Source organism: Miscanthus floridulus, chromosome 9, assembly GCF_019320115.1.
Source record: "Miscanthus floridulus cultivar M001 chromosome 9, ASM1932011v1, whole genome shotgun sequence".
Taxonomy (NCBI): domain Eukaryota; kingdom Viridiplantae; phylum Streptophyta; class Magnoliopsida; order Poales; family Poaceae; genus Miscanthus; species Miscanthus floridulus.
Genome location: NC_089588.1, coordinates 53,813,376 through 53,825,659, shown reverse-complemented (window position 1 = coordinate 53,825,659; position 12,284 = coordinate 53,813,376). Strand labels below are relative to the sequence as shown.

Below are 12,284 nucleotides of genomic sequence, written 5' to 3'. Positions count from 1 at the left end.
TTGTTCCCCTGCGTCGTTAGGCTTGTCGGACGTATCCGGAGCCTGTTGATGCTTGTAGATAGACTTGAGAACGCGGCAATTCTCCATGGTATGGTTTGACTTGGGGTGGAGTTGGAAGGGTCCTTTCAATGCTTTGGCGTAGTCTTCTTCATAGTTGCGACGTCCGCCATCTTTCTTAATGGTGTTGACCTCGCCGTCGTCTTCCCGAGCACGCTTGCCCCTATAATCGTCACGGCAATTGCGCCGCTAATTACGCTGGTCGCGGTCGTCGCGGGGGTCATTGCGCTGGTTGCGGCAATCAAAATTGTTGTTCCGACCATGGTTGCCGCGGTAGTCGTCGCGGTGTGGAGGGTGGTCGGAGCGTGGAACCCTTGCTGCTTCTTCGATGATTATCTTTTTCGCGTCGTCGGCATCCACATATTTCTTGGCAGTGGCCAGGAGCGCTGTGACTGATTTGGGTCTCTTGCGGAGGAGCTTGTCCCATAGGGCATCATGGAAGCGGAGACCAGTGATGAAAGCCTCGATTGCCTCGTTGTCGAAGATTAACGGGACCTTGATGTGCATCTCCGAGAAACATCGGACGTACTCGCGTAGTGGCTCATTTTTCCGGTCTCGAATCCGCTGCAGATCATATTTGTTGCCGGGTTGCTCGCAAGTGGCAATGAAGTTGTCGATGAAAGCCTACTTGAGCTCCTGCCAAGAATCGAAGTAGTTTGCCAGCAAGCTGACCAGACATTGGTGACCTACATGACCAACAGCGATTGGGAAGTAGTTAGACATGACGTGCTCATCAGCCATGGCTGATCTGCATGCAGTTTCATAGAGCATGACCCATAATTCGAGGTTCTCCTTGCCGTCGTACTTCTGAAGTTTTTCGAGCTTGAAGTTCTTGGGCCATATGACTTGGCGAAGATGCGAAGTAAACTGCTTCAAACCCAGAGGGCCGTGGGCAGTATCATATTCCATACGGTGATAGCTTTCATGGGATGCACGATCGTTAGCTCTTTGGTTGATGCGATCGCGCTCTCCGAGGTAATGGCGGAGATCGTTATTGCCATCACGGCGATCTCAGTTGCCCCCCGATTGTCCCTGTGACCGTGGTTATCACGGCGATTATCGCGGTTGTCTCAGCGGTTGTCATCCCGGAAGTCATGACGATTGTCATCCCGATGGCGGTTGTCATCCCGACCACCACCATGACCACCGTTTCTGCCTTTACGGTTGTCTGATGGGTCGTTGTTGCGTGAGCCATGTTGGTTGGGTGGCTGTGAGCGACTTGAGTACTGGCGACTGTGGCTTGATTCGACCGATACGGATGGAGCCCGGGCTTGATTTACAATTTCTGTGGTCTGGGCCATGGCAGTCGTCAAGTAAGCTTGTATATCATCACGAACTGCCTGAGTTTCCGGGGTGTTCGGTAGTTGTTGCATTGTCGCCATAGCAACGGCTACGTTGGTGCTTGGAGACCTGAAGACCTACTTGTCCCCCACCCTATCGAAGGCGTTGTTAAGATCACGTGGCTGGACCCTTATGCGTCGGGCCTCCTCTTCCGCCTCGGCTTCAATTTGTCGGCGATTAAACCGATCAATATTGCATGCTTCGTGTGCCAGCCTTTCTTGTTCTGTCTCACCGACTGCCGGTGGTTCGTCATTACTAACAACGATAATCATCGAAGAAGGATGGGAATCGTGGGTATCCTGGGGCGTGGTCTGGGATATCCAGATCGTATTCCACGCCTTCATCATCGTGATTCTGGAGCTCGGTGCGAACAGAGGCATTAGATGCGGTGCCGGACGAAGAGCTTGAGCCACCCTCTTGAACTGTGTGGACCGATCCTTCTTGACAATCCCCAATCCGGACCATGTTGACGAAGTTGCGTGGCTTTGGCCGAGGTCGAAGTATAAAACACAGATCCGAGCAGCGTTGTATATTATAAGCATAGTTGGAGGTAGCGTTTCGCAGGCCGTAGGGCTGGGCCTGGTAGTTCTCCGTCGAGGCTTCATACTCAGAGAGCCAGAGACCCATCGCGAAGGCTGGCCGGCGACGAGCGGAGCACCCTTCAGGAGTAGATATGACCACGAGATCTATACCAAGTCGTGCAGGACGACTGGCCCGAGCTGGTCGGGTAGATCTATTGTAGGGAGCGGTTACCTGCTCATTAGCTTGACTTTGAATTGAACTTACCAGAGCTAGGGTTTCAGCGAGTTTGGTGTCGACCCGATCGATGGAGTCGAGCAGGTCGGTGTTGTCGATCTGCTTCCCTTTGTAGCGGGGAAGCGGACGACGGGTTGTCGGCATGGCTGAAGGCGATGCAGACGTGGTCGGAGCCAGATCCACCGTGGTCGGAGCCATATTCACCATGGTCGGAGCCAGGTCCACCGTGGTCAGAGCCAGATCCCCCGTGGTCGGAGCCGTAGTCGATGCAGGTGAAGCAGTGGTCGACGCGGATTGAGTCCGTGCCTCCTTCATGATCATGGCGATGAAGTTGTTGGAGCCAGTGGTCCTGGTGATCTGGCCGACGGTGAACGTGAGGCCGTTCGGCGTAGCCACAGAGCCGGAGATGATGACCATCTTGTTTGCTTGGAGAGCAGTACGCACACCCCCTACCTGGCGCGCCACTGTCGACGAAATATGCTCGGCAGTCTACCTAGGGATATGCCCAAGGTAGTAGATTGTTGGCAGACTGATGCGCAAGCCACAAACAAGACGGTGACGCAAGACAAACATGAGGTTTTATCCAGGTTCGGCCACCGTGAAGGCGTAATACCTACGTCCTGCGTCTGATTGTATTGATGTATGTTAATGAGAGATGTTTTTAGAGGGGTCCCCTGCCCGCCTTATATAGTCCGGGGGTAGGGTTATAGATCTGGAAACTAATCCTAGCCAGTTACAATTGCCATAGGTGGCCGGATAAGGATTCCTATTCTAACCAACCAGGATCTTGCTTGATCTCCAAATCTGCTTTGACTCCTTGCGTGGGACTCTGAATAGGTTGGCTGGGCCGCGCGTCATCTTCTAGTGGACCAGACCCCCTGATCCGGGCCGGCCCAAGCCTAGCCGTAAGGGTATAGGGGTTAATACCCCCACACCTGCCGACCTACCTCTCCAACAACAAAAACCAAGATAAGTCCATCCTCCCAACCTTCTTACTTTGCTTATACTTTGCTTATCTTTGTTGTTGTTTCCTCTGTCCCGAGTGACTCTAGTAGACGCTCGACTGTGCCAAAGGGTTGACCAATCTAACCACCTGTTGCCCTCTCTGAGGGGGGATTGCAGCAGAAGGCCCCCGAGCGGCTCAAGGATGGGACGGACAAAACGGGAGGACCAGATGAAAGGCCAGCAAAGTGCTAACGGAATGGCCCCGACCGCTGTGTTACCAGCTATGTCCCCTTTCCCTTCTCTTGTGTCCATTTCGTTCATTTACAGCTATCTCTGTCCTTCTCGATCCTACATCGGATCATGTCTCCCGGCCACACAACGGTATGGGGGCCCCTAGGAGGGGCATCGCTAAGGGTTCTAAGGATGCCCAAGGGGCTTCAAGACCACTCAAGGCATCTAAAGTGCAAGGGATGCCCATGGTTGGGCACCAAAGGCCTTCACCGGACCCCCAGAAGCAAAGCCGACCGACCAACACATGATGTCTGAGTACCGACCTAGAGCCGCTCGTTGTGACCCACCAAGGGAGGCAGCGAGCCCCCGAGCACCGACAGACTGGCTCGGGAACTATACGAGTGGCTCGGTTAGGAAGCCGAGTATCTCCCCTCTGGGGGATTTGACTAGGGCACGAAAAGACCGTAAACCTGGGGTTCTCACGAACTAACCCGCTAGCAGCACAGGCGCGGCGATCTTGGCCACCGAGGCCATTGTCGTAATAGCCCATCCCAATGAGGGACCTAAGTCTCCAAGCATGACTCATGAGCAATGAGATTACAAACGAAAGTAATTTCATTTCATTAATTTGGAACAACCCGATTACAATATACGGTGGCAAAAACCGCGATCTATTGCCGCCTATATGGTGGTAAAGACCATAGGGCACGCCTGACCTCTGGGTCAGGGCCCTGCAATGCGTGTGACTTGGGCCGGTGGGCTAACCTCTGGGTTCCTCCCCGAGGGCCGAAGCCAGGCGACGTTGACCGTCACCGTGCTATTGGGCCCGAGCCCCTGCCTTCGCCGAGATGGAGGAGCAGTGATAGATGTGTCATGATTCCCCTTAACCATTGGAGGACAAAAGGATTCTAGTGACGTCGTTGAAATCCTTCCGCCCTCTGGGGGAGGGGAACGCAACAGACACATCTAGCGTCATGTCGTCGCCCCTCCTTCGCTGGAATCCTTCCACCCTTATGGAAGCGATCACCCTATGGAGGAGGCTAGGCTCACTCGGATGGAGGCGTCGCACTTCATTGTCGCCATGGCCGTTAGGAGTTGGATCTGAGAGCAAGAAGAGAAGGAGCCAGAGGAGGAATAGAAGGCACCACGTCCCTGTTGCCCTTCTTTATAGCCCTAGTCGATGTGCTATGAGCGGCTCTAGGCCCTTCGATCAGCCATCGGCAACTAAAGAGGCCTCGGGGAACTAGCCAGGTGCTCCTTCAATCCCCGCACCATGCCTCAGAGCGATTTCATGATGGTGGTCGTGCAGTAAAGGCAGAGTCAGGAGGGCATTAACAATGAGTCAAGTCATTGTTCCACTTTCCACCAAGTGCACCGCCCACTCCATGCATGCCTCTTCACCGGATTTAAGGGGATTCAACTCCTCTCGGGTCCACCAGCCTCCATCAATGGCCTGGATCCACACGTATCAAGTGTTGCGGCTTCTCCTCTACCAGATCAGCTCCACATGGCCTGACCTCCCAACTTCTAGACGAAGTGGGATGACGCAGGATAGAACGCCATAACTCCTCCACCTGGCACGGTGGCCTAGGCGCCATCAAACCGCCTCCATAGAGCGTCAGCGGAAGGGATGTGTCGAGAAGCCACCATTCCCACTGACAAGGAAGCCCCACGACGGCCTTGGGGGCTGTGTCGGCTCCCTAGATGGAGTGACTCGACCCCCCGACCGATGGGGGCTCGGGAGGCGCACCCCCAAAACGAACCAACTCCCAAGAGTTGGGTCGGGAGGCACTGAACAATGGACCCAACGAGGGTCCCCTGCCCAAGCTCGGCGCGTCCCCGCGCCCCAACCTATGGCTGTAGAAGGTCGGCCCACGAAGGCCAGCACGAGAGGATTTAAGGCCTGCTACCAAAGCACCTAGAAGGGTGTGGCGTGCCAGATGATCAGGTGGCCCCGAGCCAGAGCCCAGACGCTCTCGATTACCCAACCCATAGTAGGCTCCAACCAAAAGGAAGGGTGCCCCTAGTCCTAGAGTTAGGAACTCCCAGACAAGTTCATCGAGACCTTGTTAGGGCCACAGACCTACGCGACATAGGACTAGAGAAGGGGTCCTCGACAGCCGAACGCCCCCATCACACTGGGGAAAGGGCTCCATGTAGGGCATCGCATTCTCATCAGCGATAGTCATCTGCCATGGCTAGCTCGGTCACCAGAAGATCGAATTCAACCCTTCATCACCATCGCGAACCAGGCCAAGCAAGGCCACAAAGGGCTCGGGGGCTCCTAACGAGATCCTAACATATGGGTATATTAAACCTCAGGATCAATGGTTCCGGACCAAAGAGACCCCTGACCAACCCCTTCAGGATCACACGGGGGCTATACCCATCGAGTACACTCGCGTGCACCCTCTGACGAAGAAACCTGACCGAGCCTGGGCACGGTGCAGTCCCGGCTCAGAGCTTGGGGGCTCGCCCGAGCCTCAGGCTCCTGATCGATGACACGCCCAAGTTTAGCCCTTGGCTCCTTCCTAGCTTATGATGCCAGCCAAGGCCCGAGTGCAAGAAGACAAGCCCCAAGCCATAAGGGTTTGAGGGCTCCTAGACGCCACGCTTCAGGCATGACCTTGCCGGCCACTCCCATGACAGGGTCACGCACAGGGTGTGACACAAGAAGACAAGTTTCCCTCGGCCTCCAGGGGCTAGGAGGCTCCCGAGCCCACATGTCAGCCCCTAGAGCCGATCTCCATCGCCACCAAGATGACTCCAGAAGGTCCACCTGGGGGAGGCCGGTCCAAGCCGACACAGCCTAACACGTAGAGTGTCAGAACCGATCAGATGGATAGCACCTAAGGCTTCTTCGGCTCCACGACACCGTCATGGTCCACAGAGCGCCGCTGCAAGACCCTCATGGACTTCGGCGCATGTAGACCATAGACACATCCCCCCAAACCACCATGTACCTGACCTATCTTGGTATATAAGGGATAAGGTCAGACCTTAGAGGGAGGAGGATGATCCCAGATAGATCATTCCATTCCTCATTCTATCCGCTCCTGCTCAGCACTGAGAGCAGAGCAACCCAAAGAGGGGCACCAAGAGCTCCTCCACCGTACCCGTCGTCTTCCTCCTCTCCAACGAGGGGAAGGTTCATCCGGCGGCGAGGCAACCATAGGATTAGCACCAAGGTAACCCCCTACCAAATCTCTCTACACTGTGTTGTAACCCCCCGATTTTGGGTGCTCTTGAGTATAAGGATCATCAGCGGCTGGATGTAGGGCATCGATCGGCCCGAACCAGGATAAACCGTTGCGTCCCCTCTATGATTCTTGTGTTCTTGAGTCCACCCGAGCCGCCAGAGACATGTACTCTAACACTGACTCGAACAACAATGCTTGTTGTGGTTCCAACCCTACGACACCTGTGTATACCGCTTGTCGCACGGATTGTTCACGGTAGCTAGCAAGTGGTGACAGCCTTGTCTAGCCTTTGTATTCCACCACGTGTTATTAGGCAAGTTATTAAAACAATAAGGCATTGGTAACAAGGTAGTTGCTTCGGGTAAGAGTTTTGTCTCTTACTATCTCACCTACCGCCTCTGTGAGCAAGGACTGTGCCAATATATCTACCTTACCTTCTTAGATATTTTAGCTATACAAATCCTCTCTACCCAATTGCCATAGATTCCTTGTATTATCATAGGACGGTCTTGATCCTTCGTTAGTTCACTTCACGTTCTCCGTGGAAATCGATACCTGGAATACTCCCGTTGAAGGCTACATTGACAACCGTACGCTTGCGGTTTATCCGTTTGCCAGTTCTGGTGTCAACAAGCTTTCTGGCGCCATTGCGGGGAACGGTAGCTGTCTTAACTTAGAATCGAGTCATCCGAGTTATCCTTCTTTTTATCTTTCTTTCCTTTTATCCTTTCCACACCATGAACCAATCATCCATCTCTCATCCCGCTACTCCGAAGGGCGCTTGTTTGGAGCCACCAGCATCATCACAACCCATCCTTTCACCTAGCTATGAGCTTCGCCCTAGTTTCATAGCCAAGGTTCAGGAACAATCTTTTGTTGGGGAAGAAGATGAAAACCCCTAAACTCACTCACGTGATTTCGAGCAATTGTGTTCATGTCTTCACATTCAAGGCATGACACGATATACCTTGAAATGGAAGCTACTCCCTTTGTTCCAAATTATAAGTCGCTTTGACTTTTTTGGTACATCTATTTTGCTATGCATCTAGATATAATAATATGTCTAGATACATAGCAAAATGGATAAACCAAAAAAGTCAAAGCGACTTATAATTTGAAACAGAGGGAGTATTCTCGTTCTCTTTGACAGGTGCTCAATATGCAGACAATTAACTCGATGCAGCTGAGTGGTCAGATTTTTTTTGTGTACAATTAGCTCCAAGAAAAAACAGATCTCACACCCACCCTAAACACTCGTGGGCCTTATGTGAAAAGCAATGCCGTTTAACCCTTTCTAACCAACCAAGCAATTGCTTCAGAAATTTATAGTAGCAAGAAAATAACCGTGAAAACGGCCAAAGAAGGACCAAACAACTTACAAAAATCTGCAGGAAACGATTTTAGTTTTAATTTCAGAACCTAACAACTAAAAAGTTGGATTTGTGAACCCAGATTTACATAAGAGTTTACGTCCCTAACAACTAAAAAGTTCACAATGTATTTCTAGACAGATCTTGTGGTATTACCTTCACCATGTATTAGTCAAGCTCTCCACCAAGTTTCACTTTTTTTGAGTTGATTTGAGTCAGTTTTGAATTTTTGGAGAAAGTTCACTTCAGCCTGTTGATACCGAACCGGTCCGGTTTGGTGGTCCGGTATTTTCGACTTGTGATTTTTTAGGAGATTTTTTGAGGAGTGCTTCCTTATGCTGCTATTAACCTCTGGTTTAAATTTCATAATTTTTGGAGACTGTTTGATTGTGTTTACATTTTTTCTCCAAAAGTTACGCATGTTGTATAGTCGTACCAAACAGGTTCTATATGCATATCGGACCGGTCCGATTTGCACTGTGTTCTTGAATTTTTCTCTTAATCGTTTTGTGTTGTTTCTGCATCTTTCTAGCTCCATCCCTAGGGTTGGTAGGAGTGGTCCTTCTACTAGCCTTATTGAAAGCTAGAGGAGAGGAGTGGGTGTGTCGATTTGGGACATAGGCCGAGTTCTTTCTTTAAGAAGAATTTTTAGTGACTCTCATTCACCCCTTCTCTGCTTGCTATTTCAGGTCCTTCAACTATGCATTAGCCTAATGAATTCATTATTAATAATAATTGAAAAGGTGTTTTGTTAATAGAAAGTTCAAGAATTTATTGTTCTCTAGAAATCTATACGTTCTGCTCCCCCACAACGGGTGCCACTCTCCCGGGAAACAACCTCCTTCACCAAATGGACGTCCACTGAAACAAAGTTTTCAGGCAACTATAGGTTGTACAAGCCGAAACTGGCCTCACAAAAAAGTTGTGTCAGTTCATTTTGCGCGTGTTTAGTTGCCCAAATTTTGGAATTTGGGTAACTGTAGCACTTTTATTTTTATTTGGCAAATAGTGTTCAATCGTGGACTAATTAGGCTCAAAACGTTCGTCTCGCAATTTCCAACAAAACTGTGCAATTAGTTTTTTTCGTCTACATTTAATGCTCCATACATATATCGCAAGATTTGATGTGATGGGTACTGTAGCACTTTTTTGGATTTTGGGTGGAAACGAAACACGCGCTTTGATTACGAGGAAGGTCGTGTGACCCAGTGAGCAAGTGAAAAATGTCTGTCTCAGTAGACGTCAGTTTATGGATATGTTCACTGGGGCGTTCAGTATGTGTACATAGCAATGGAAGGTACTACCAACCCTGCGTCACAAAAGCGCGTGACGATAATACTCTCATATTGTCATTGACTGACTCATTGGGCATCTTAGGCTTTGGTCAAGTCAACTTGTCTTTGTTACACGGTTGGTCCCAACCTTCTCTCTGCTTTCTTTTATATTTATACTCCTATAAGTTGCAGCAATAATCGAGGCATCCATCTCAGAACTCCAACGACCTTCGGACCTTCGGTTAGTGCTCCTTCAAGTGTTGTTCCCTGCAGCAAGCAAGTATCCTTCAAGTGTTTTTCTCCAGGTTAGTGCTCCTAAGAATCTGGTTGTTTGTAAAACAGTTTTGCTTACTAAAATCATGCTTGTGCGAATTCGGTGTTGCGCCTGTGATTTAATCTGTTTATGTGCATCCAGTTCAGTCCCTCTTTTCACCTTGTGAGTCTAAAAGAAAAGAATCATGGTTGCTTTCAAATTATTTCAGAAGAATACATGTATACTTAGGTGTGGTTGAGGAGATTTTCTTTCTTCTTTGGGTGTTTTATTTATAAGACTTGATTAGTAGCAGGTCCTATCCATATAGCCACCTCAATTATCAGAAATGGCGAGCCAGCAGAGCCTTGCGAGTACATTACCAACAAACCTACCGGCGACCTTTATGAAGGAAATTACCAATGATTTCTCTGCTGAGCGAGTAATTGGTCATTCTGTTTTTGGAACAGTTTATGAGGTATACAATTGGACCCTAGAATTAAAACATGAAATTCTGCATCACAAATCCTTGTACTAGTGATCCATGGTGACAAAACAGGGAGCTCTGGCGGATGGGCGCATGATTGCTGTGAAAAAGCTCGTTGAAAACACGCTAGCGGCACCTGGCAAAGCATTTGATACTGAGGTTACAAATCTTATGGCGATTAAGCACGAAAATATAGTACAGCTGGTTGGATACTGCCATGAAGCGCAGAAGAAAGTGATTCAGCATAATGGAAGATATGTAATTGTAGAAATAACCGAAAGCTGTCTATGCTACGAATATCTACCCAACAGAAGTCTCGACAGTCACATTTATGGTACGTAATGAACTATCCAACATGCTTGGCTTTCTTTCTCTACTATTGCTTCTTGAGAGAGATATACAATTGTCAAAAGAGCTATTATTTTCAATATTCATTTATTGCTACTACTGTAAGAAATACACACTTTTCAGAATACTATCTTAGGTACTTACAATTCATTAGTACTTTCTTTACTTTGTACTTCTTCAGGTGAGAATAGTTCAATTAACTGGGACACACGGTTCGAAATAATTAAGGGGATCTGCCAGGGTCTAGATTTCCTTCATAGTCATAAAGAATTGGATGGCTCCCTAGTTCACATGAATCTTGTGCCTAACTCTATATGGTTGGATGATAACTGGGTGCCAAAGCTTGCCGATTTTGGTCTCTCGAGACTCTTTGGACAAGAGCAGACCCGGATGTATACAGTCAATGTTAAGGGACAAAAGTAAGTCGAAACAAACTGTGATATATGATTTTCCTTCAAATTAAATAAAGTAATTGATATGTGAATATTTGATTCTTCGATAAACTCTTGCAGTGGGTACATGGCTCCGGAATATCTATATAGAGGCGAAATCTCCACCATGTCAGACATATATAGTTTGGGCATGATTATTATCGAGATCACGATTCGAGAGAAGAACTGTGCAGTCTCTGACCCTCAAGACAAAGCTGCAAGGAAATTTGTGGACATTGTAACACAGCTTTACTTGGCTGAAGCATCTTGTTTAGGATCTTTCCATTCATTCAGTTAATATACTATCGCTAAGGATTAAATCCAATTGTGTAGGTACATCAAAACTGGAGGACAGATGAGCAAATAATATACAAGTACCCATCACTAGATTCAAATGGCCTCCAGCAAGTAAAAGCTTGCATTGAAATTGGGCTAAAGTGTGTGGAGGCTGATCGGAAAAAGAGGCCTTCCATAGTGGATATTGTTGATAGGCTCAATGGGAAACGTGTACCAATTTTTGACCAGGTATGAACACTTAGGCATCGTCATGCCGATGATCTTTGTTCAGATCATCTAATTTCGTTATGTTCCGTTTTCGATATTCAAGAAGAATTTCTTTGTTTTTATAGTTGCAAAGGTTGTCAACTAAAACAAACTGAATTTCTTTGGTCGCACTGAGCATTTGTAAACAAGCAGAGACACACGTTAAATTCAATGTCTAAATGCTTTCAGCTCTTTTTTTCAAGCGCAATGACATTCCTTCTTTACGGTCCAAACTATATTGGCCTTGTTCGCTTCGCTGAAAAGCCATGGCTGAAAGTACCGTTCGCTGATTTGTTGCGAGAGAAAAACAATGTTCCTTCACTGAAACAGTATGGCTCATAAGACAGGCGAACAGAGCCATTCTTTCAAAACCGAAGATCTCATTGATTTTTTTTTAATGAAGGTCCCATCGCAATTGAACTATCAGAATTCATTTTGTAACTTGCTGCCATCAATTAAGGACGGTTTTTACTAAAATAGCCTAATATCACCAGAACTATATAGTTTATGCTATCTTTCTGGGTGCTAACACATCCTATATGACCTTTCAGGACTCCCCTTTCCAGCATGCGTGAAACATGGTCTTTCCATGGAGAAATAGGTGCCCAAGAAGAAGTAAAACCTGCTCCGGCATCCATATATGACATCAATTTTCCTTGAAACTAAGATCCTTTCCGAATCTATCTTTTTGGGAACAAAGTAACTGCCTCTCCAGTTATCTTTCCTTCTGTTCGAGTTGAGACAATGTTGAAGTACTGTTGTCTTTAAAGATCCCATCTTAAAATAAATTTGTGTTGCTATGCTTCACGAAAAAAAAGGTCTGGACAGTGTATCATAACCTTTTCATCTGGTACCGTGGTGGACTCACAAAAACGTTTGCAAGATTACAAAATTTAGATAACTTTTTAGATAAAGGAAAACACAATCCGTCCTTTACTCCACTTGTGTTTTCTTGTGCTAATGTTCTAAAGATTTTGTTGTGTTAAACATCTGAATTTGATAATGTAATCTTGATGAAGCGTTGCCCAAGCCTTCCTCCATTGCCATCATC

General features: G+C 48.0%; 1 protein-coding gene across 3 annotated transcripts; it reads left to right on the top strand.

Annotated features, from left to right (window-relative positions):
• Positions 1-9,390: 9,390 nt before the first annotated feature.
• Positions 9,391-12,050, top strand: LOC136483722 (cysteine-rich receptor-like protein kinase 43). Of its 3 annotated transcripts, none has more exons than XM_066480861.1 (7): positions 9,391-9,479; positions 9,741-9,902; positions 9,984-10,245; positions 10,441-10,678; positions 10,772-10,928; positions 11,024-11,215; positions 11,785-12,050. In XM_066480861.1, the coding sequence occupies exons 2-7, from the start codon at positions 9,774-9,776 to the stop codon at positions 11,806-11,808; spliced, it is 1,002 nt and encodes a 333-aa protein (XP_066336958.1). In that variant the 5' UTR covers positions 9,391-9,479; positions 9,741-9,773; the 3' UTR covers positions 11,809-12,050. The 3 variants fall into 3 exon arrangements, with proteins under 3 accessions (XP_066336958.1, XP_066336959.1, XP_066336961.1); XM_066480862.1 differs by having other exon boundaries at positions 9,738-9,902; XM_066480864.1 differs by having other exon boundaries at positions 9,735-9,902.
• The last annotated feature ends 234 nt before the right edge of the window (positions 12,051-12,284 follow it).